The sequence below is a fragment of the Etheostoma spectabile genome, unplaced genomic scaffold, assembly GCF_008692095.1.
Source record: "Etheostoma spectabile isolate EspeVRDwgs_2016 unplaced genomic scaffold, UIUC_Espe_1.0 scaffold00004529, whole genome shotgun sequence".
Lineage (NCBI taxonomy): Eukaryota > Metazoa > Chordata > Actinopteri > Perciformes > Percidae > Etheostoma > Etheostoma spectabile.
This window is the reverse complement of record NW_022603164.1, coordinates 22,974-39,375: the sequence shown is the minus strand read 5'-3', so window position 1 is coordinate 39,375 and position 16,402 is coordinate 22,974. Positions and strand designations below refer to the sequence as shown.

General features: G+C 40.8%; 1 protein-coding gene across 1 annotated transcript in view; it reads left to right on the top strand.

Annotated features, from left to right (window-relative positions):
• Positions 1-260: 260 nt before the first annotated feature.
• LOC116677190 (SPARC-related modular calcium-binding protein 1-like) overlaps positions 261-16,402 on the top strand; it is a gene marked incomplete at its 3' end in the record, with an annotated part of 38,907 nt that continues 22,765 nt past the window's right edge. The window contains 8 exon segments of the mRNA XM_032507839.1: positions 261-272; positions 1,890-2,148; positions 3,257-3,340; positions 6,761-6,873; positions 7,446-7,545; positions 10,785-10,835; positions 11,426-11,473; positions 15,238-15,327. Of these exon segments, the coding sequence (XP_032363730.1) occupies positions 261-272; positions 1,890-2,148; positions 3,257-3,340; positions 6,761-6,873; positions 7,446-7,545; positions 10,785-10,835; positions 11,426-11,473; positions 15,238-15,327 (757 nt within the window).

Genomic DNA, 16,402 nt, shown 5'->3' with positions numbered 1-16,402 from the left:
ATCTACGCCACCCCGAGGTTCACGTTTGTGGCTTCGAGTGAAATAGCTCAACAGTAATTGGATGAGATGCAATGAAATTTGGTAATGTCATCTGTGTCCTTCTCAAGATGAATTATAAGTTTGGTGATGCCTTAAACAGCAGGTCAAAATCTGAATTCGTCCAATACCAAACACCTGCCAAAATAACTGCATTCCCTTCACCCTCAGCTGTAAATTTAGTTTAATTAGCAAATGTTAGCATGCTAACACGCTAAACTAACATGGTGGACATGGTAACCATTATACCTTAGCCTTCAGTTCAAACTGCTGTGTCTACTATGGCTGTAGGGTGCTTTTATTTATTTCATTTTTTTTGCCGTGCCTTTTGTTTAAAATAACAAAATAGTTTTGCTAATTTATAATGTGCAACATACAGTAAAAGTAAAACAGTCCGCTGGTGTAAGAGCAGATTGTATGAGATTAGTGTGAGTGTCCACTGATCTATGAAAGTCAAATTGGCCAGGAAAAAGGTGTCGGAGGCGGTTACTTAAAGTATGATTTTATTGGCAGTCTAGCGGGGCAGAATGGGTGGAGAAGCTAATAATTTAGAGAGGATGGCTGTGACAGATTCTGGAGCAGCCTGACTTCTTTATCATAATAATAATAATAATATTAATAATAATAATAGGATAGCAAAGGCTAGGATGAAAAACACACTGCCATGCAGTTAATCTTTTTAGTGCATGTTAGATGAAAGCTCCTGGTGATTCATGTGTATGTGGGATCCAGTTGTACACCAGCTCATTCATGACATCAGTGGTTTGGCTTTGTTACCATCCACGCTTTGTTCAGGTCTGCCGCATTGCTCTTAATATGTATGGTGAAAATCGGTCTCCAAGCAACAATTGTGCTGTTATTCAAAATAGTTTGAAATTCTTTTGGAGTCAAGGCGGCAGGGGGAGAATTAAATTGTGCTTGTATACATGCAAGCTCCGCACATGCACTTCTCCTGCGGATCGTTTTGAAAAGATCGTCTGATAGGAGTTGGCAAGTGAAGGATGGAAACTGTACCTTTTTTTGGGGGGTTTCTGGCCGCGTGTCATTTTCCACCACCTTCTTCCCTCCATACCTGCCCTAAATGAGATCCCATGTGTCAGATTTTAGAGCTCCAACCAGCACTCTGGTGATTAAGCTTAAGAGACTTTGGGTTAAAAATGCATTTGAGAAAGGTTTTCACATCCAGTTTCCTACTTGGCAATAGCCTGATTTTAGAAATCAGTGGTGTTTGAGCAGCCACAAAGTTTGATCATCACTTATGAGGTATTGAAGATCTTATCAAGAGTGTTTTTTTTCTCCAAAAAATGTTGTAACGAGAGCTGGCTCAGGTACGCTGCTGAGCAGCAGAGAATTCTGGGGCTGCTCAATGCACACCTACTCTCTCCCCTCACAGACCCACAACTCAATCTATTTGGCAAAGTTTGGGCTCGCCTGACATCCTTTAGACCCTAAATATATTTAAATATTTTGAAGCAGCTGCAAAGCCAAGAACCATTACTGCTGTCAGAGAGAAGGCCATCGTCCAACAGTGGAGTAGACTCACTAATAGATCATGAGTAAAGAGGGAGAAGGATTCCCATTGCTCCCAATGTGGTTCGGCTCATTTGGAATGCAATCAAGGTTTGACTTGTCTTCAGCCCAACATCGATTAGATAAATTAGTCTCTAGGCTGAGCTTCAGTGCAGAGGTGCTCACACCCTCTTTACAGTAGCCCAAACTAAGAAAGGCAGCAGCCATCAAGTGTTTGAGAAACAAAGAAATGTTTGGAGCAAAATGAGACCGATTTGTACGTTAGTTTGGCGTAAACTCCGATCCAGCTGAATGCAGCCTTTGTTCCAACACAGTGATACTAGAAAGAAGGGAAAGGAGCCAAGAAGAAACCGACTTTGCAAGAATTGAGAACAAAGCTCAATAATCTGAGTTTGCATCTGTTGTTTTGATTGCAGTGGCTGATTGGGGACAGAGACAGTCACTGCGGGGTCATCTGCCCGCGGACGCAGGGGAAGCCAGTGTGCGGCTCGGACGGCCGGAGCTATGAGACCGGCTGTGAACTGCAGAGGGCGCGCTGCAAAGACAAAACCCTGACACTGGCACACCGCGGCCGGTGTCGAGGTGAGACCTCAACTCTGGTTACACTCTGTGTTCTTGAAGAGACTCAAAACCTTTCTTTTTTGCAATGAAGAAATCTGTCAGGGTGCAATCAAGGGAACTCTTTTGAGCCTTCTGACACTTTTTAACGCAAGAAACTAAACCCTTTCATCAAGTGGATGTTTGCATGTTGACCCATTTCTAGAGCTGCAAAGATTAATCGATTAGCTGTAAACTATTATAAGCATCGTCAACTGTTTTGATAATCAATTAATCGGTTTGAAAAAAAGACTAAATTCTCTGATTCCAGCTTCTTAAATGTGAATACGTTCGAGGTTCTTCACTTGTCTGTGACAGTAATATTGTTGAGTTGTGAACAAAACAAGACATTGAGGAGGTCTTCTTGGGTTTTGGGAAACACTGATCCACATTTTTTTACTTCTGAGCAAACAACTAATCCATTAACTGAGGAAATAAGCAACAGATCGATGGAATAATAGTTACAAGCTACTTATTCCTTCACAATTCTTGTCAGCAGCTGGCGCTGGAAGTTACTGGAGTTTCCATGAATGCACCGACGAGGGTTTACTCAACAGTCTGTGCTTACAGCTGCAGTATATGAGAAACAATTTGACTAAATAACCAGACAAGGAACGGGTGGTTTTGGTTAATCCATCATCACATTGATTAATGAACTGTATAAAAATCCAATATTCACATTAATGCAGTCCTGCACACTGATTTGCAACATTTTTCCACATGGTCTAATACATCCACAGATATTAAAGGGATAGCTACATGGTATATATAAATACATATATTGCCATATTGCTCGCTCCTGCCTCCAGGGTGTCTGGGAAGGTTCTGCAGGATATCGGCCTAAAAACATATAACATATACAATATGATTGCCAGTTAGCATGCTGAGGACGTCCAAAACATCTGTGCAGGAATAAAACAACTTCCAGTGAAGTGCAGTCCAACTTCAGATTTTTCATTTTTGATACAACAAAAGCAACAGTACTGTAAAGTATCAAAGCCACATGGAGTTAATGGGCTAAAGTATTTATCTTTAGTATGCTTTAACCATGACGTGACTCCACAGAGCTTTGCGTGACGTTTTTGTGTTTCAGGTAAAAACTGGGTGAAAATCGATCAGCTGCCGGTGGCTCCAGCACCAACATCCACATCTGAGGCCAGAGACCTGGAGCTCAAAGGTGAGGACACTAAACACACCGGAATTTGACCAACAGTACTACAAAGAGGGAGGGATTATGAGGAGATTGCAGATTGTTCTGTTTTGCCAAAAACCGACGCCAAAAATGCTGAAATAATTTTATACCTAATTGTAACCTGATCTCCCGTCTAAGAGTATATTGTAAACGTAGAAAGCTAAAGAATACAGCGCTCTCCTGTTGAGATGTTGAGGCCACCAGGGAGTACGGGGGGGGGGGAAAAGTGCAACTGTACAGAAGAATGTCTTTCATGTTCTGCCTCTCTGTAAGCGTGTACGTTTTTACAGACCGGAATCACACAGCTCCTCGGTGTCTGTATGCCAGCCACTCAACAGCAGCAGAGATTGATAGGTCTAGAGTCAAGGTTTTTTTTTTTTTTTTATTAGGAAAACAGCCTTCCCAACCAAATCCATTTTTGGAGTGGATTTGTTCCCTCTGTATGGTAATACGGTTTTGTTTCATAATATCAGCTGTGTGCCAAAGAAAGGAGTGCTGGACAAACGTTGCAGGGCTGTATTGCACACACCCACACACACACCCACAGCTATTGTTATTACAACAGGCCAGTGGTGGAAGAAGTATTCAGATCCTGTACTTAGGTAAAAGTACTAATACCACTCTGTAAAGAAATACTCTGTAAAAGTAAAGTTATGCTTTGAAAATGTTACTTAAGTAGGAGTGTGTAAGTATCATCAGGAAAATGTACTTAAAGTATAAAAGTTAAAGCAATCAGCGAATCCATCCAGCTGGATATATTGATCTTTATATTGTTGGGTGTTGGTGTTAGTTTATAACAAAACACTGTATTTCATAAACTACATGTGTTCTGTGTACACAAATCCTAATGTATAAGGTAACTAAATAGCTGTCAGGTAGCTGTCAGAGGAATCTAGTGGAGTAAAAAGTACAATATTTCTCTCTGAAGAAATAGTTGAGAATGGCATGAAAATAAAATACTCATGTAAAGTACAAGTACCTCACATTTGTACTTAAGTACAGTACTTGAGTACAGTTACATTCCACCACTGCAACAGGCGGGCCGGTGTGTGTATTATTTACAACCCGGGTAGAATCAACACATATCAGCTCATTACATGACGAGGAGAAAGTAATGTTCGTTTCCGTCAGGATATCTATTTCAACATAAATACAACAAAGAAACAAACCTTTGGATGTGCATACTTTGCTGCCCTGTCACAACTAACAAGCACAGACAAGCTCATGGAAATACAAGAGCAACAAACTGCTAACATCTCCACAAATCAGACCTGTTCCAATGATTTGTTGGGGTCTTCAGTGGGACATTGTACTGTTTTCGCTTGTCCAATGTCTAATGAGACTGGTTTCTAACGTGAAATGTACTCTTTGTCCAAGTCCACGTTAATAAATTCATGCAACCGTGTCTGTCCTTCTCTGTGACTTCATCACCCAGTTCTGGCTCCGTCGGCCTTTGACTCGGGAGGAGACAACATGTCTGTCTCCTTTCAGGTCCAGAGACAAGTTTTATTAAACTTGTATTTCTCCAGTGGAGAATGTTTGCCAAAAGTGGAGAACTGCGGTCGCAGTGGTCAGCTCCCCGGTGCAAATGTGTACACACGAACAGTTGAACATGAAGCTGGACTCTGTAGGAGTGCAATAAAAACAGTAGGTGCTGACGGGATTTTTTTGAACCAGTGACCAGCGGTTGTGGAGCCCACTTCAGTGTCTGACCTTTCCGCTACATCCATCTGTGTCCTCTGAGAGCAAGGTCTGGCTCATCAGAGCTGCAGGAACACAGGCTCAGTTTCCACTGACATTTCAAAATATCACTCCTCAGTGCTAACAATGTGGTGCTCAACGCCCGCCTCTGGCACTGGTACTGGTCAGCGTCGAGAAATGTGTTGTTTTAGCATCAATGGAACAGCGTAATAAAAAGTCTTTGACTTGTCTGGGCTTAATGCATCCGCCGTGCAAAATGTTTGTAAGAATTGGTTGCAGCTTGCCCTGTGCTTAAAAACTGCTCGTCATCACGAAAGAAAAATAGCCTTAAGGTTGGAAATAAAACTCATGCTCTGAATCTTTTTCTGACTGAACCAAAAACAGTGCAAAAAGTGAAAGAATAATGCTCTTCTCACTGTGCATCTATCAAAAAGGTGGCCTTAACCCTCATGTTGTCCTTGGGTCAAATTGACCCGTTTTCAGTTTTAAAAAAAGTCATTAAACATTAAAAATATCCAAAACCTTTGTGGAAAAACACCAAAAACATCAAAAAAAGCACCCACAACTTTGAAAAAGTGACAATAATGTTGAAAAAAACGCTTTGTTTTTTCATGGTTGACGGGAAGACAACACAAGTTAAGCAATGCATTTAAAGGGTAACTTCAGTTTTTTTAACCATCTTTGACATCGGTCCAGTCGGCAGCCGTGAAACATGCTACAATTCTTCTAAATTCTAGGGCAAATGTGCACCTTCAATTTACATCCACAAAAGTGCTTGTTTGACTTGCTCAGATCATTGTTCCAAGTGTCTGACAACATTACGGATTCCCACAGAGATAGACTTTCTGTTAAAGAATAAGTTCCTTTTTTTTTTGCATAAAAACATCGCTATCGCCAAACCACCAAACTCAATGTAAATAAACAGTAATTTTATCATTGCAAAATACACTCTGTTCAAAGTCAACAGACACAAAATAAAACCTATGAGAACCATTTTGGTTTGTCATTCCACTTTCCCAACCATCACAGCTTCTAGTTGTGGTTAAAACAAACACTAAGTTTCCCAATTTACATGTGAAAATACGTTGGCTCTATACACACTAAAAGTGTTGTTTATTTAAATTGAGTCTGGTGGGTTTAGCAAAAAACAAAGATGATTTTACCCTTTCAAAAAAAGCTCTCTCTCTGTAGGGATCCTTTCCCTACAATACCAATATGAGCCTGTCAGTGGCAGAAACAGCGCTTTTAGTGGTCAAAGTTGAAAATGCTAATTTGCATTACATTGCAGCCCTTGCTGCTGGTCATAGCATTCTCGCTTAAAACTTGACCAATGCTAAAGATTCTTGTTCTAAAGAGTCACTCAAAAACAGGTTGGAAAAAAAACAAAGTTACCCTTGGATTTGGTTGGAAATACAGAACATAAATGACAGAATACAAAAAAGTGCAGAAAGTGAATAATGCTCTTCTTACTGTACATCTCTTTAAAAAGGTACCCTAAAGCGATGCACTTAAATGTCAGATGGCGCTTTTGTGGCCACCAGTAGTAAACTGTGGTTGTAGTGTTCAGCTCCCAGGTGTTAACAGAATGTTGAGGACAAAAAACACACGACTTCAGTAAAAAAAAGAAAAAAGAATACAACAGCACCAGTGCTGGAGGTTTGTACACAGTGTCTGAGAGCAGGCTGTCCTGTCCATTTGTTACAGATGCAGGTCAGTCCAAGTGTCGCGTTGAGAGGAACCAGGCCCTGGAGCAAGGCAGGAGACCTCAGGACACCATGTTTATCCCAGAATGCAACGAGGATGGAACATTTGCACAGGTCTGTCTTGCTACTCCACATATATTTTTCCTCTTCATGCTTTTCACTCTGCTCTTACTTTCGCTTTCTCTCAAGTTGTTGTGAACCATCTCCTTCCCATCTAGGGCTGGGTAGAGAATTAGATACTTTTAAGGCACCGACTGAATTGCCTCCTTAGTATTGAGTATTGACAAATGCCTCGTCATTCAATACCAAATGGCAATACCCAAGGATTAAATCTCTTCAGCGTCAGTGAGCCAATAAGCATGTAGCACGCTTCTACCAAGATCTAACAAAGCTGCTGATTGGCTGTTTAACAGTACACGTCGAAAAGAACCACAGGAAAAACACTACGTTACACAGAGGCTCCCCTAGTCGGAGCTGGAACCGGTATCAAAATCCCAATATTAGTATCTGTACAGGTAATCGAAAACTTTGAACAATAATACCCAGCCCTATTCACATCCTCCAAGAGATCAGTTTCACGTCGCAGACAGAAACATTTGATTGTACTCTTCCGCTTTAATGTATTTCCCCTAACAACAATTGTACATTACAAAGCTATTTGTGTGTTTACCTTTTTGTCTCTGCAGGTCCAGTGCCATACTTTGACAGGTTACTGCTGGTGTGTCACCAGTGACGGCAAGCCAGTGAGTGGCTCCTCTGTGCACAACAGGACCCCGGTGTGTTCAGGTACTGGGGGCGGCGGGGGGAACCATTCTGGCAACCTGTGAATGAAACGCCCGGAGTTTTTCCAAAGAATCCTAAAACGTTTGTCCCGTACAAGGCTTGCAACACAGCCCGCATCTGTCCTGCTTTTAGTTCTGTGCACATTAGTGATTAGAGTCTTAGTTATTTGTGCAACCAGGGCAGCTCAACTTCAGAGTAATGTTTAACAGGTTGTATGACTAAAGCTCCAGTAGATGGGTTGAATGTTTCCCGACAATTCTTTATTAGGGCGGAGATGGAGCATTTGTAGGATCTTGGAGCCAAGAGTGCTTGGAAGTCTCTGGGGTTTGAGCCAAATAACTCTCTGTAACTTCAGGAGTTGGACTTTTTTTTCATTCTTCAAAAACAATCACAAGAACATTTGATTCATAGCCTTTATTTTCTTATCAAAGAGAAGATTGAAGAAGAAAGTATATAGTACATTCACGGTAGAACTTAAATTGAGTAAATTGTCAGTGAACTGACCCTACATCTGAAATAAATGACTTTGCTGATGAAGATAAAGAGTGAACACAGCCTTTGGGTTACAGTTAAAGAGGCTCTGTCTCGCCATACTTTGGGCACATGTGTACTACATGTCATGAGGCGTAGAGCAGGTGCAAGGTCAACGAGAAGGCTAATGGCCATACATCCAGGGGCCTCCCAGCCCTCCCTCCCCCTCAACTAACTGCTCTCAGAGGAGAGAGGGAGCACGGCTCTGCACACTCATCTTGGATGGGAACACTTTATGATAATCACCATCATTCTCCCTCAGAAGATAATACAGACAGATAATGGCACAGCCACTAGAGCATATGGTGCAAATTTTGTGTGGAGAGAGTGGTGAGAGCGGTCGCATGCCCCTCTGAAGCTGCTCAACATACGGCAAGAGGCTTCCCGCTCTCTCTCGGTCTTTTCCTCTCTCAATTTCCTTATCGTACTCTCTCTGCCACAATATTTTCTGCCTTCTCTTTTCTCTGTATTTCCCACGTTTGCCACTAATCACCTGTATGGTTCTCCTTGGCACCTGCTGAGTTTCATTACTTTGGCTAGAATCAGTACATTTAACAAATGGATCATGGTTACATATCCATATTCAACAAGAAAACTGCGCCGCTTATGCCATTTTATGAATGCATACTACACTAAGGCATAGCAGAAGTTCAGAGTCAAGTTATCTTTTTTATTACAATTGTTGTGTTTCTGTAGATAAAGCTTCTTTTTTGTGACAAAACAATTCATCTAGAGAATGACTCTTCTGTGCACAACAGGACTCCGCTGTGTTCTGGTATTAGGGGAAAACAGCCAGGCAGCTCGTTCATGATTTTCTAAATCTATCTGGTGTGTCTAAGTGTACTGTCACACCAGAAAGTGGCACAGCAAATTCTGTTGTGTGTCCACTTGAAAAAGATGGCGCTGGAGGCTTCATGGCAGAGTAACTACTTGCGGTCTCTGTTGCTAACTGGACAGCAAGTTAACACAGTTCGTTGTACCATCTTCTGACTGGAGCATGCTGCTTGTACAGATTAAAGTTCAGCAGAGCAAGGATAATGATAGCTTCTTCCATGTTGGATTCTGCAGCTCTCCTTTCCTTCAGAGGTCACCACTGTTACGATGGCTTGCGACCGGTTAGTCTCGCATTGCCAGACCAATCTCATCAGCACAAGTCAGCACTAGCGGAAGGACGTCTGCGCTGGATTTTAGACCTTATTCCAGCAATGTGCATCCATTATGTATAGGTCAGTGGAAAAAATGTAGGCACCAGACTTGAATTAAATATATGCCAAAGTTTCAAACCGATTTACTCACTACTTTGTGGCTCTGTAAATCAATCCACTGATTGCAGCGATTATATTAAAATTCAATTATTTTGGTTCAAAAATTAAACGCAACTTGTTTTGTTAAAATCAGTTTTTTTTTTTAAATTGCCCATCAAGAGCCCATTAAGACACTGGCTTCCCATAAATTGATCTATTAGTTGATCGAAAGAACGTAACTGCCAACTATTTTGATCCTTTATTAATTGCTTCAGTAATTTTTCAAGCAAAAATGCATTCTGGTTCAAGTTCCTTTTTCTTTTCTTTGATATACACTACCGGTCAAAAGTTTGGGGTCACTTAGAAATTTCCATTGCACTCCATTGTAGACAGAATACCAGCTGAGGTCAGTTGCATTGTTTTTTAACCCGGTCAGCAGTTTTCAAATTACATTATGTGCTTACATAATTGCAAAAGGATTCTCCAGTGTTTCTCAGTTAGTTTTTAAAATGATATCAGATTAGTAAACAGAATGTGCCTCTGGAACATTGGGTGAATGGTTGCTGATAATGGGTAATGTAGATATTGCACTAAAGATCAGCCACCCACTCAGATCAGCTGGTATTCTGTCTATAATGGAGTGGCATGGAAATTTGTAAGTAACCCCAAACTTTTGACCGGTAGTGTACCTATGATAGAAAATGAGCATTGCGCAGAAAGACAAATTGACCACTCTGGGGACAACGCTTTGGGCTCTGTTAAGTTGTGATGGCTGTTTTTCACTACTTGTAATATAGACTATCTAGCAGAAAATCAGCAGAATAATCAATAAAAACTTCTCCAAGGGGGAATCTTACATGTATCTCATGCAGAAATTAAGAACAAGCGAGATTTGGTGTGCTGTGAGATCTGAACTTCTACAACTGTGAAATTTCCAGCACTCAGTAGGGTTTAAATAAACTCTCAATGAAATGAAATGTGGTGGTGATGGTGTAGTGGATGTGACACATGCCTTTGGGTTCAATTCCCACTGCGATACATCAACCAATGTGTCCCTGAGCAAGACACTTAACCCCTGGTTACTCCAGAGGCGTGCAACATATATATATATATATATATATATATATATATATATATATAGCAATTGTAAGTCGCTTTGGATAAAAGCGTCAGCTAAATGACATGTAATGTAATGAAAGCTGAAATGCAGTTTATGGCACAACTCAATCTCTACCTGTCTCCTTTCTGTCCTGCATAAGATCCAATATCTTCTTTGTTTCTTGCAAAGGTATGTAAGATACTGGGTCCAGAATCTGGGCACTATAAAACTGAAACTGTATAGAGCTGCTACAGTCGAACATGCCCAACTCTCCTTCCCTCTCACATGACAACCAATAACCATCACTGACATGCTCAGACGCCCATGTACACAACGACCCAAATCAATCATCTCACATACATTTGCAGGAAACTTCCGTGAATTTTTGGAAACTCATGCTGGGACAAGTGGATTGTCAGGTAGTAAATTCCCTTCCAGTTGCTTTCCCTTTAAAATTTCTCACCCTTGCCTTGTTACTGTAATCGGTTGCACTAATTTTGCTCTTTTTCTCCGTGCATCCATGCATGAAAACAACTATCTGCATGGACGAAACAAGCATGATATCTGGAAACATACAACTTTTTTACAATTATTTGGACATTTTTTCACAGATGGTGCAGATAACTCAGATTTGCATTGGTCAGAATGAAGATAATGCAACAGACCTAATGTTTTAATGTGTGCCTTTTATCAGTACTAACAGAATGTTACTCATCAAATCATTGATAAATGCCCTCGTCTAATTCCAAGTCGAGACGTCGTTGGGTTGGACTGGTGTTTTTTTCTGCTGGCCTGTGTTAAGTTGGAACAATCACATTGACTCCCAAATCATAAGATAGTTATTAAGTGACTCAAGCTCTTGCAACATAACTTATTTGCGGTAAGGTGGATACTTTACATTTCTAGGATGGATTAACAGCATTTTGGAATCCAATTCTCTAAATGTTTCCCAGGAGCAGTTGCTGCTGTGTAGTCTTTGTACACGTTATGTTTTTTTTTTTTCCCACAGGGTCAGTAACCGATAGACCGCCTGGGCCACCGAACTCTGGTCGAAAAGGTGAGTTGAGGTCTGCTGGAAGTTTGTGTGTGCATGCATGTGAAAGTTTGTATTTGTATGAAAGCGGCAGAAAGAGAGCAAAATGTCTTTTAACTTGATTCTGTTCCATCTGATCTGTGCAAAGTCCGTATTTGTGCAGGGCACAGAGGTACACGGCTGATGTTTCACTTGTAATTTTAAGGGGATTTGAACTAAAGTGGTCTTTAATCTTTATATTTAAAGAATAAATAGAGTATATATATATATATATATATATATATATAACGCCTTAGACACAGATGCTACAGCCTAACTAATCCTCAGGTATTCCTTCAGTAAATGCATCAGTGACACTACTGTACACTACAAAACCATCACTGGTTTTGCTCCAGCTATGTCTTTGTAAATATTGCATCTGCTGAAACTATAAAATATGCCAAAATGATAACAAAGGACTAGTAGTTCTACAGTTTTTTCCTCTAGTTTCATCAAAGTTATTAAAGTGTTTAAGTAAAACCAGTGAAAGTAACTAAATACATTACTGGAGTACTGAATTTAAGTACAATTTTGCGGTACTTCACACCCATTCAATGCTACTTTATATTTATCCTCCGCTACATTTATTTGATACCCTTAGTTACTACAGTAGTTACTTTGCAGATTCAGATGCCTAGTACCAAATAGAATCAACAAATTCATTTAAGATGTATTTTTATAATAGATTTACATAAAAACTCAGCCCCACTATTTGCAGCTTCTACAATAAAGTGATGGACACATTAATGCATCAATAACTATAATCCAGGGATATAATATGCATTATTCTGACCCATTTTGAGTACTTGTACTTTCGGTACTTTAAAAGTGGATATACTCGCTATTCAGTAAATATCGCTTGGGCCGTCTCTCAGGGTTCCTTTATTATAAAACTTAAGTTGATTCCCAGCCCCGGTACATGCAATATAGAGTAGAGGGCTGTTGTGGAGGTAAGAGTCGAGGGAAGGGTTTGTAGTCGATGTTTGCATTAATTGTTGTTTCCCCTCCCAGTTTGTACCCCACAGTCCAGACCTGAATCTAACAGTAACTGACAAATACTGTAAGTTACAGAATTTGTTTTACCATGCTCCGTATCATCAGTGCCTTTACATTTAGAAAGTTCAGAAAGTGTAAAAAAAAAAGAAGAAATGAAATACTGGTGCACCTTTTTGACTAGTGTTTGACCCAGGTTTGCATTTGTTTGAGACCAACGTAGTAACTGTTGTATTTTATTCACAGTTTGACCAGATCAGATCAGGTTGACCTCGAGTCTTTCGGTTTGCTGTCAAGCCATCTGATTAAAGGATTTACTTTAGTGTTTTGTAGAATGACTCCAGTTGTCTGTGGTTTGCTTTTGATCAAATTATTTCCTAAGGATTGTTCCAGAAGCTACAAAACTGCACATGGGTGAGTATTCTAGGGAGCTGAAATCACAGCTTTCTATACAGTAAGAGCCATTACAACTTTATCACTTTCTTAAACAAGTTGGACTATTTTATTTAGACTGTTCTGGGGGAAAAAGGATAGTAACTTGTAACCGAGCATAGAAAGGAATGTATTTAAATACTGCTTTAATGTAGGTATTTTCTTTATCAAACAGTATTACAACTGTGAAAAATGTTAGGACAGTGAGATTATGCTGTTCACTGTGGTTTGTAACCACATCATTTTTTATCAATATGAGATTCCAGTGATGCATATTTGGAGTAAAAGATTAAGAGCACCAAATATCACTTCATAATATATTGTAAAACAGTTTGGTTGCCAAAAGGAGCACATTTATGAAGAGTACTCTATAGTTTGAAAATTCTACATACTTAACAAATACTGTTTTTTTCCTTAAAAGGCCTTCAGCGTTTAAGAAAACTGACGATAAAAGAAAGAGTCTGAGGGCCCTATCCTGCATCTGGCAAAGCGCAAGTGTCTTTGCTATTTTAAGACCGACGCAGTTGTCGTTTAAATAGCAAACGCACCTGCACCCATCTTTGCGCCCATGGGCGTGCTGGTGTTACAGGGAGGTGTGTTCAGCTGAATTCTTGGCGTATTGCTATCTTGAGGCAGCAGGAAGTGATTGAGCCACTAACCAACAAAAAACGGGTCTAAAGTCAATAAGGGGCAGATTCCAGATCGGCCCATATGAGCTTTCATTTCTCAACGGCAGAGCAGGAGACCCAGGGCTCGGTTTACCCCTATCAGCATTTCTAGCCACTGGGGGCCATAGGCAGGCTGGGGGAACTCATATTAATGTTAAAAAAAAAACTCATAAAGTGAATGCCATGGGACCTTTGAAATATGGCCCTGACATTTTATTCAGCCGGTGAGCAAAGAAACGGAGTTTTCCTCTAGTTTCATTTTGATGAATAGTCATAATATGATGATACAGTAATCTTTAATAATGCAAGTGACTATACACTATGTGGTTATTAAGTTATATAGTTCACATGTAACACTATCACTTTAGACACTATATTATTTTAGAACACTTGATGATGCTTTCTTTAAGAGTCAATATTGATCCGATGCTGCATGTGCGAGGAACAAACCTGGAAGTTTACCTGATATACTACTACTACTACAGAGAAATATGGATTATGTCCCCATGCAAAGTATGTCAAAGGCAGTATGCCAAAAACACCAGGAGGTCCTACTGCATCCGGTCAAATTTTGCAGTCGGAAAAGCCAGCATGTTTTCTGGCTATTCTGACCCACAATCCCTTGCACATACAAGCAAGAGGGTCAACGTTGTATGCATACTGCATGCAGCTGTACATATTTAGTAAGGGCAGCTGAGAAAAGCTTGGAAAGCTCTTTTGCGTGAAAGGAGCCAGCTGACGTGGTTTAGGCATCTGGTATGGATGGCCCTGGGCGCCTCCCTAGGGAGGTGATCCAGGCACTTCAGCTGGTAGGAGGCTTCGGGGAGACCCAGGACTAGGTGGAGGGATTATATATCCACCCTGGCCTGGAACGCCTCGAGATCCCCCAGTCGGAGCTGGTTAATGTGGCTCGGGAAAGGGAAGTTTTGGGTGCCCTGCTGGAGATGCTGCCCCCCACACGACCCAGGATAAGCGGATGAAGATGGGTGGATGAAGCCTAAATTATTGTATATGTCTACTGTACAAATGGAGCCATGATCTACAAATAGATACATTTTGGCGATAGAGGAATGGGGGACAATCATGGACCAACGCGTGAGTTGAGGGTGATTTTTGATGTGACGATGGAGCCAGAATAATGATCAGACCATCACCAAAGTCCTCAGGAGACCATCGGTATCACTGCCACATGTCAGCACTGTCTGGCTACTCTTTGAGATTAGCGGACCAGCGTTTCGGGTTGACCAACCAAACGAATGACGGACCGAACCTTGGCACGTCCTATTTTGACAATCAAGAATAATGAAGTTCACACTCCTTCAATTGTTCAGAGGTCAGATAGTTGCTACACCTGCACTGCACTCATGCAATGAGTGGAGAGGGTCTCCTCCTGTGAGTGTATGTAAGCATGTGTGCGTGTGTGCTTCACGGTGTGATGGTGATGGAGTGTGCTAAATGTGCAGCTTGATCATGTTAAGAGTGTCAGTGTGAGGAGTTGATTTGTTGATGTGTGACCGAGGTGTGGGTGACTGTTCTTCTGTTATTCAATCTGTCTCTTCTCTGTCTGTTTTTCTATCTGTCTTGGCCGGGCCATGTGCAAATCCCAACCATTCAACAGTTCTGGAGAGTAGATTGTATTAACCTCAATAATGGTAGTCTCTTTCCGTTTCTTTCTCACCCTCAACCCAGACGATGGCTCCAAGCCCACACCCACCATGGAGACTCACGTCCCCCCTGAGGGCGATGGTAAGTCCCCTCTAACTACTCCTCAACCTGTAACATGGCGCTAACATCGTCACTTAGTTAGCTAAGGTGCATAGCATGTGTTCATACCGATGCGACTCACAACATTTCTTTTTTTTTGTACTTTTAAGCCGTTGATTCTCAGATTGTTCCAACACATCAGTGAAACTGCAGTGTGTCAAGAATTTGATTTGTTTTTTTAATAGTTATAGTTTAAGTCAAAGTCAAAGTGCTATTTATTAAGAATCCCCCAGTATATGTTATCAATTTTTGTAATTTCCACTAACCCCAACCGGCCCGTCAGACGCCGCCTACCAAGAGCCAGGGTCTGTCCCAGGTTTCTTCCTAAAAGGAAGTTTTTCCTCGCCACTGTCGCACTGTTGCTTCTGGAGTAAACTACTAGAACTGTTGGGTCCTTGTAAATTCTGGAGTGTGGTCTAGACCTACTCTATGTAAAGTGTCTCTAGATAACTCTTGTTATGAATTGATACTATAAATAAAATTGAATTGAATTGAATTGAATTATATCGCTTGTAATGTAAATGTAAATGTAAATGTGCTGTATTTATATAGCGAATTATATCGCTTGTAATGCTGCAAAGATTGATCAAATAATCAATTAGTTGGGCGCCCAGATAGCTCAGTTGGTAGAGGAGGTGCCCATATATAGAGGTTTACTCCTCAACGCAGCGGGCCGGGGTTAGACTCCGCCCTGCGGCCCTTTGCTGCATGTTGCTCCCTCTCCCTCTCCCCTTTTGTTTTTTTTGGCTGTCCTGTCAAAAAGGGCCTAAAAACGCCCCCCAAAAAATGATCTTAACAAAAAATAAAATAACCAATTAGTTGTCACTATTACATGAAGTGTAATGCTTTAAGGTATTTAAACCTGTTCCCATATCTTTGTAATGTTTCCTCCGCCATCTTTAACATATTTTTTGCTGAGTGTTTGTTGGAACTGACTGTAGGACTGGGAAGCTGCGAATAAATTGCCCATTGGGATTAAACAAGTGTCTGAACTGAACTGAATCACCAACTATTTTGATAATCGATTAACTGGTTTGAGTCATTCTTTTGAGAAAAA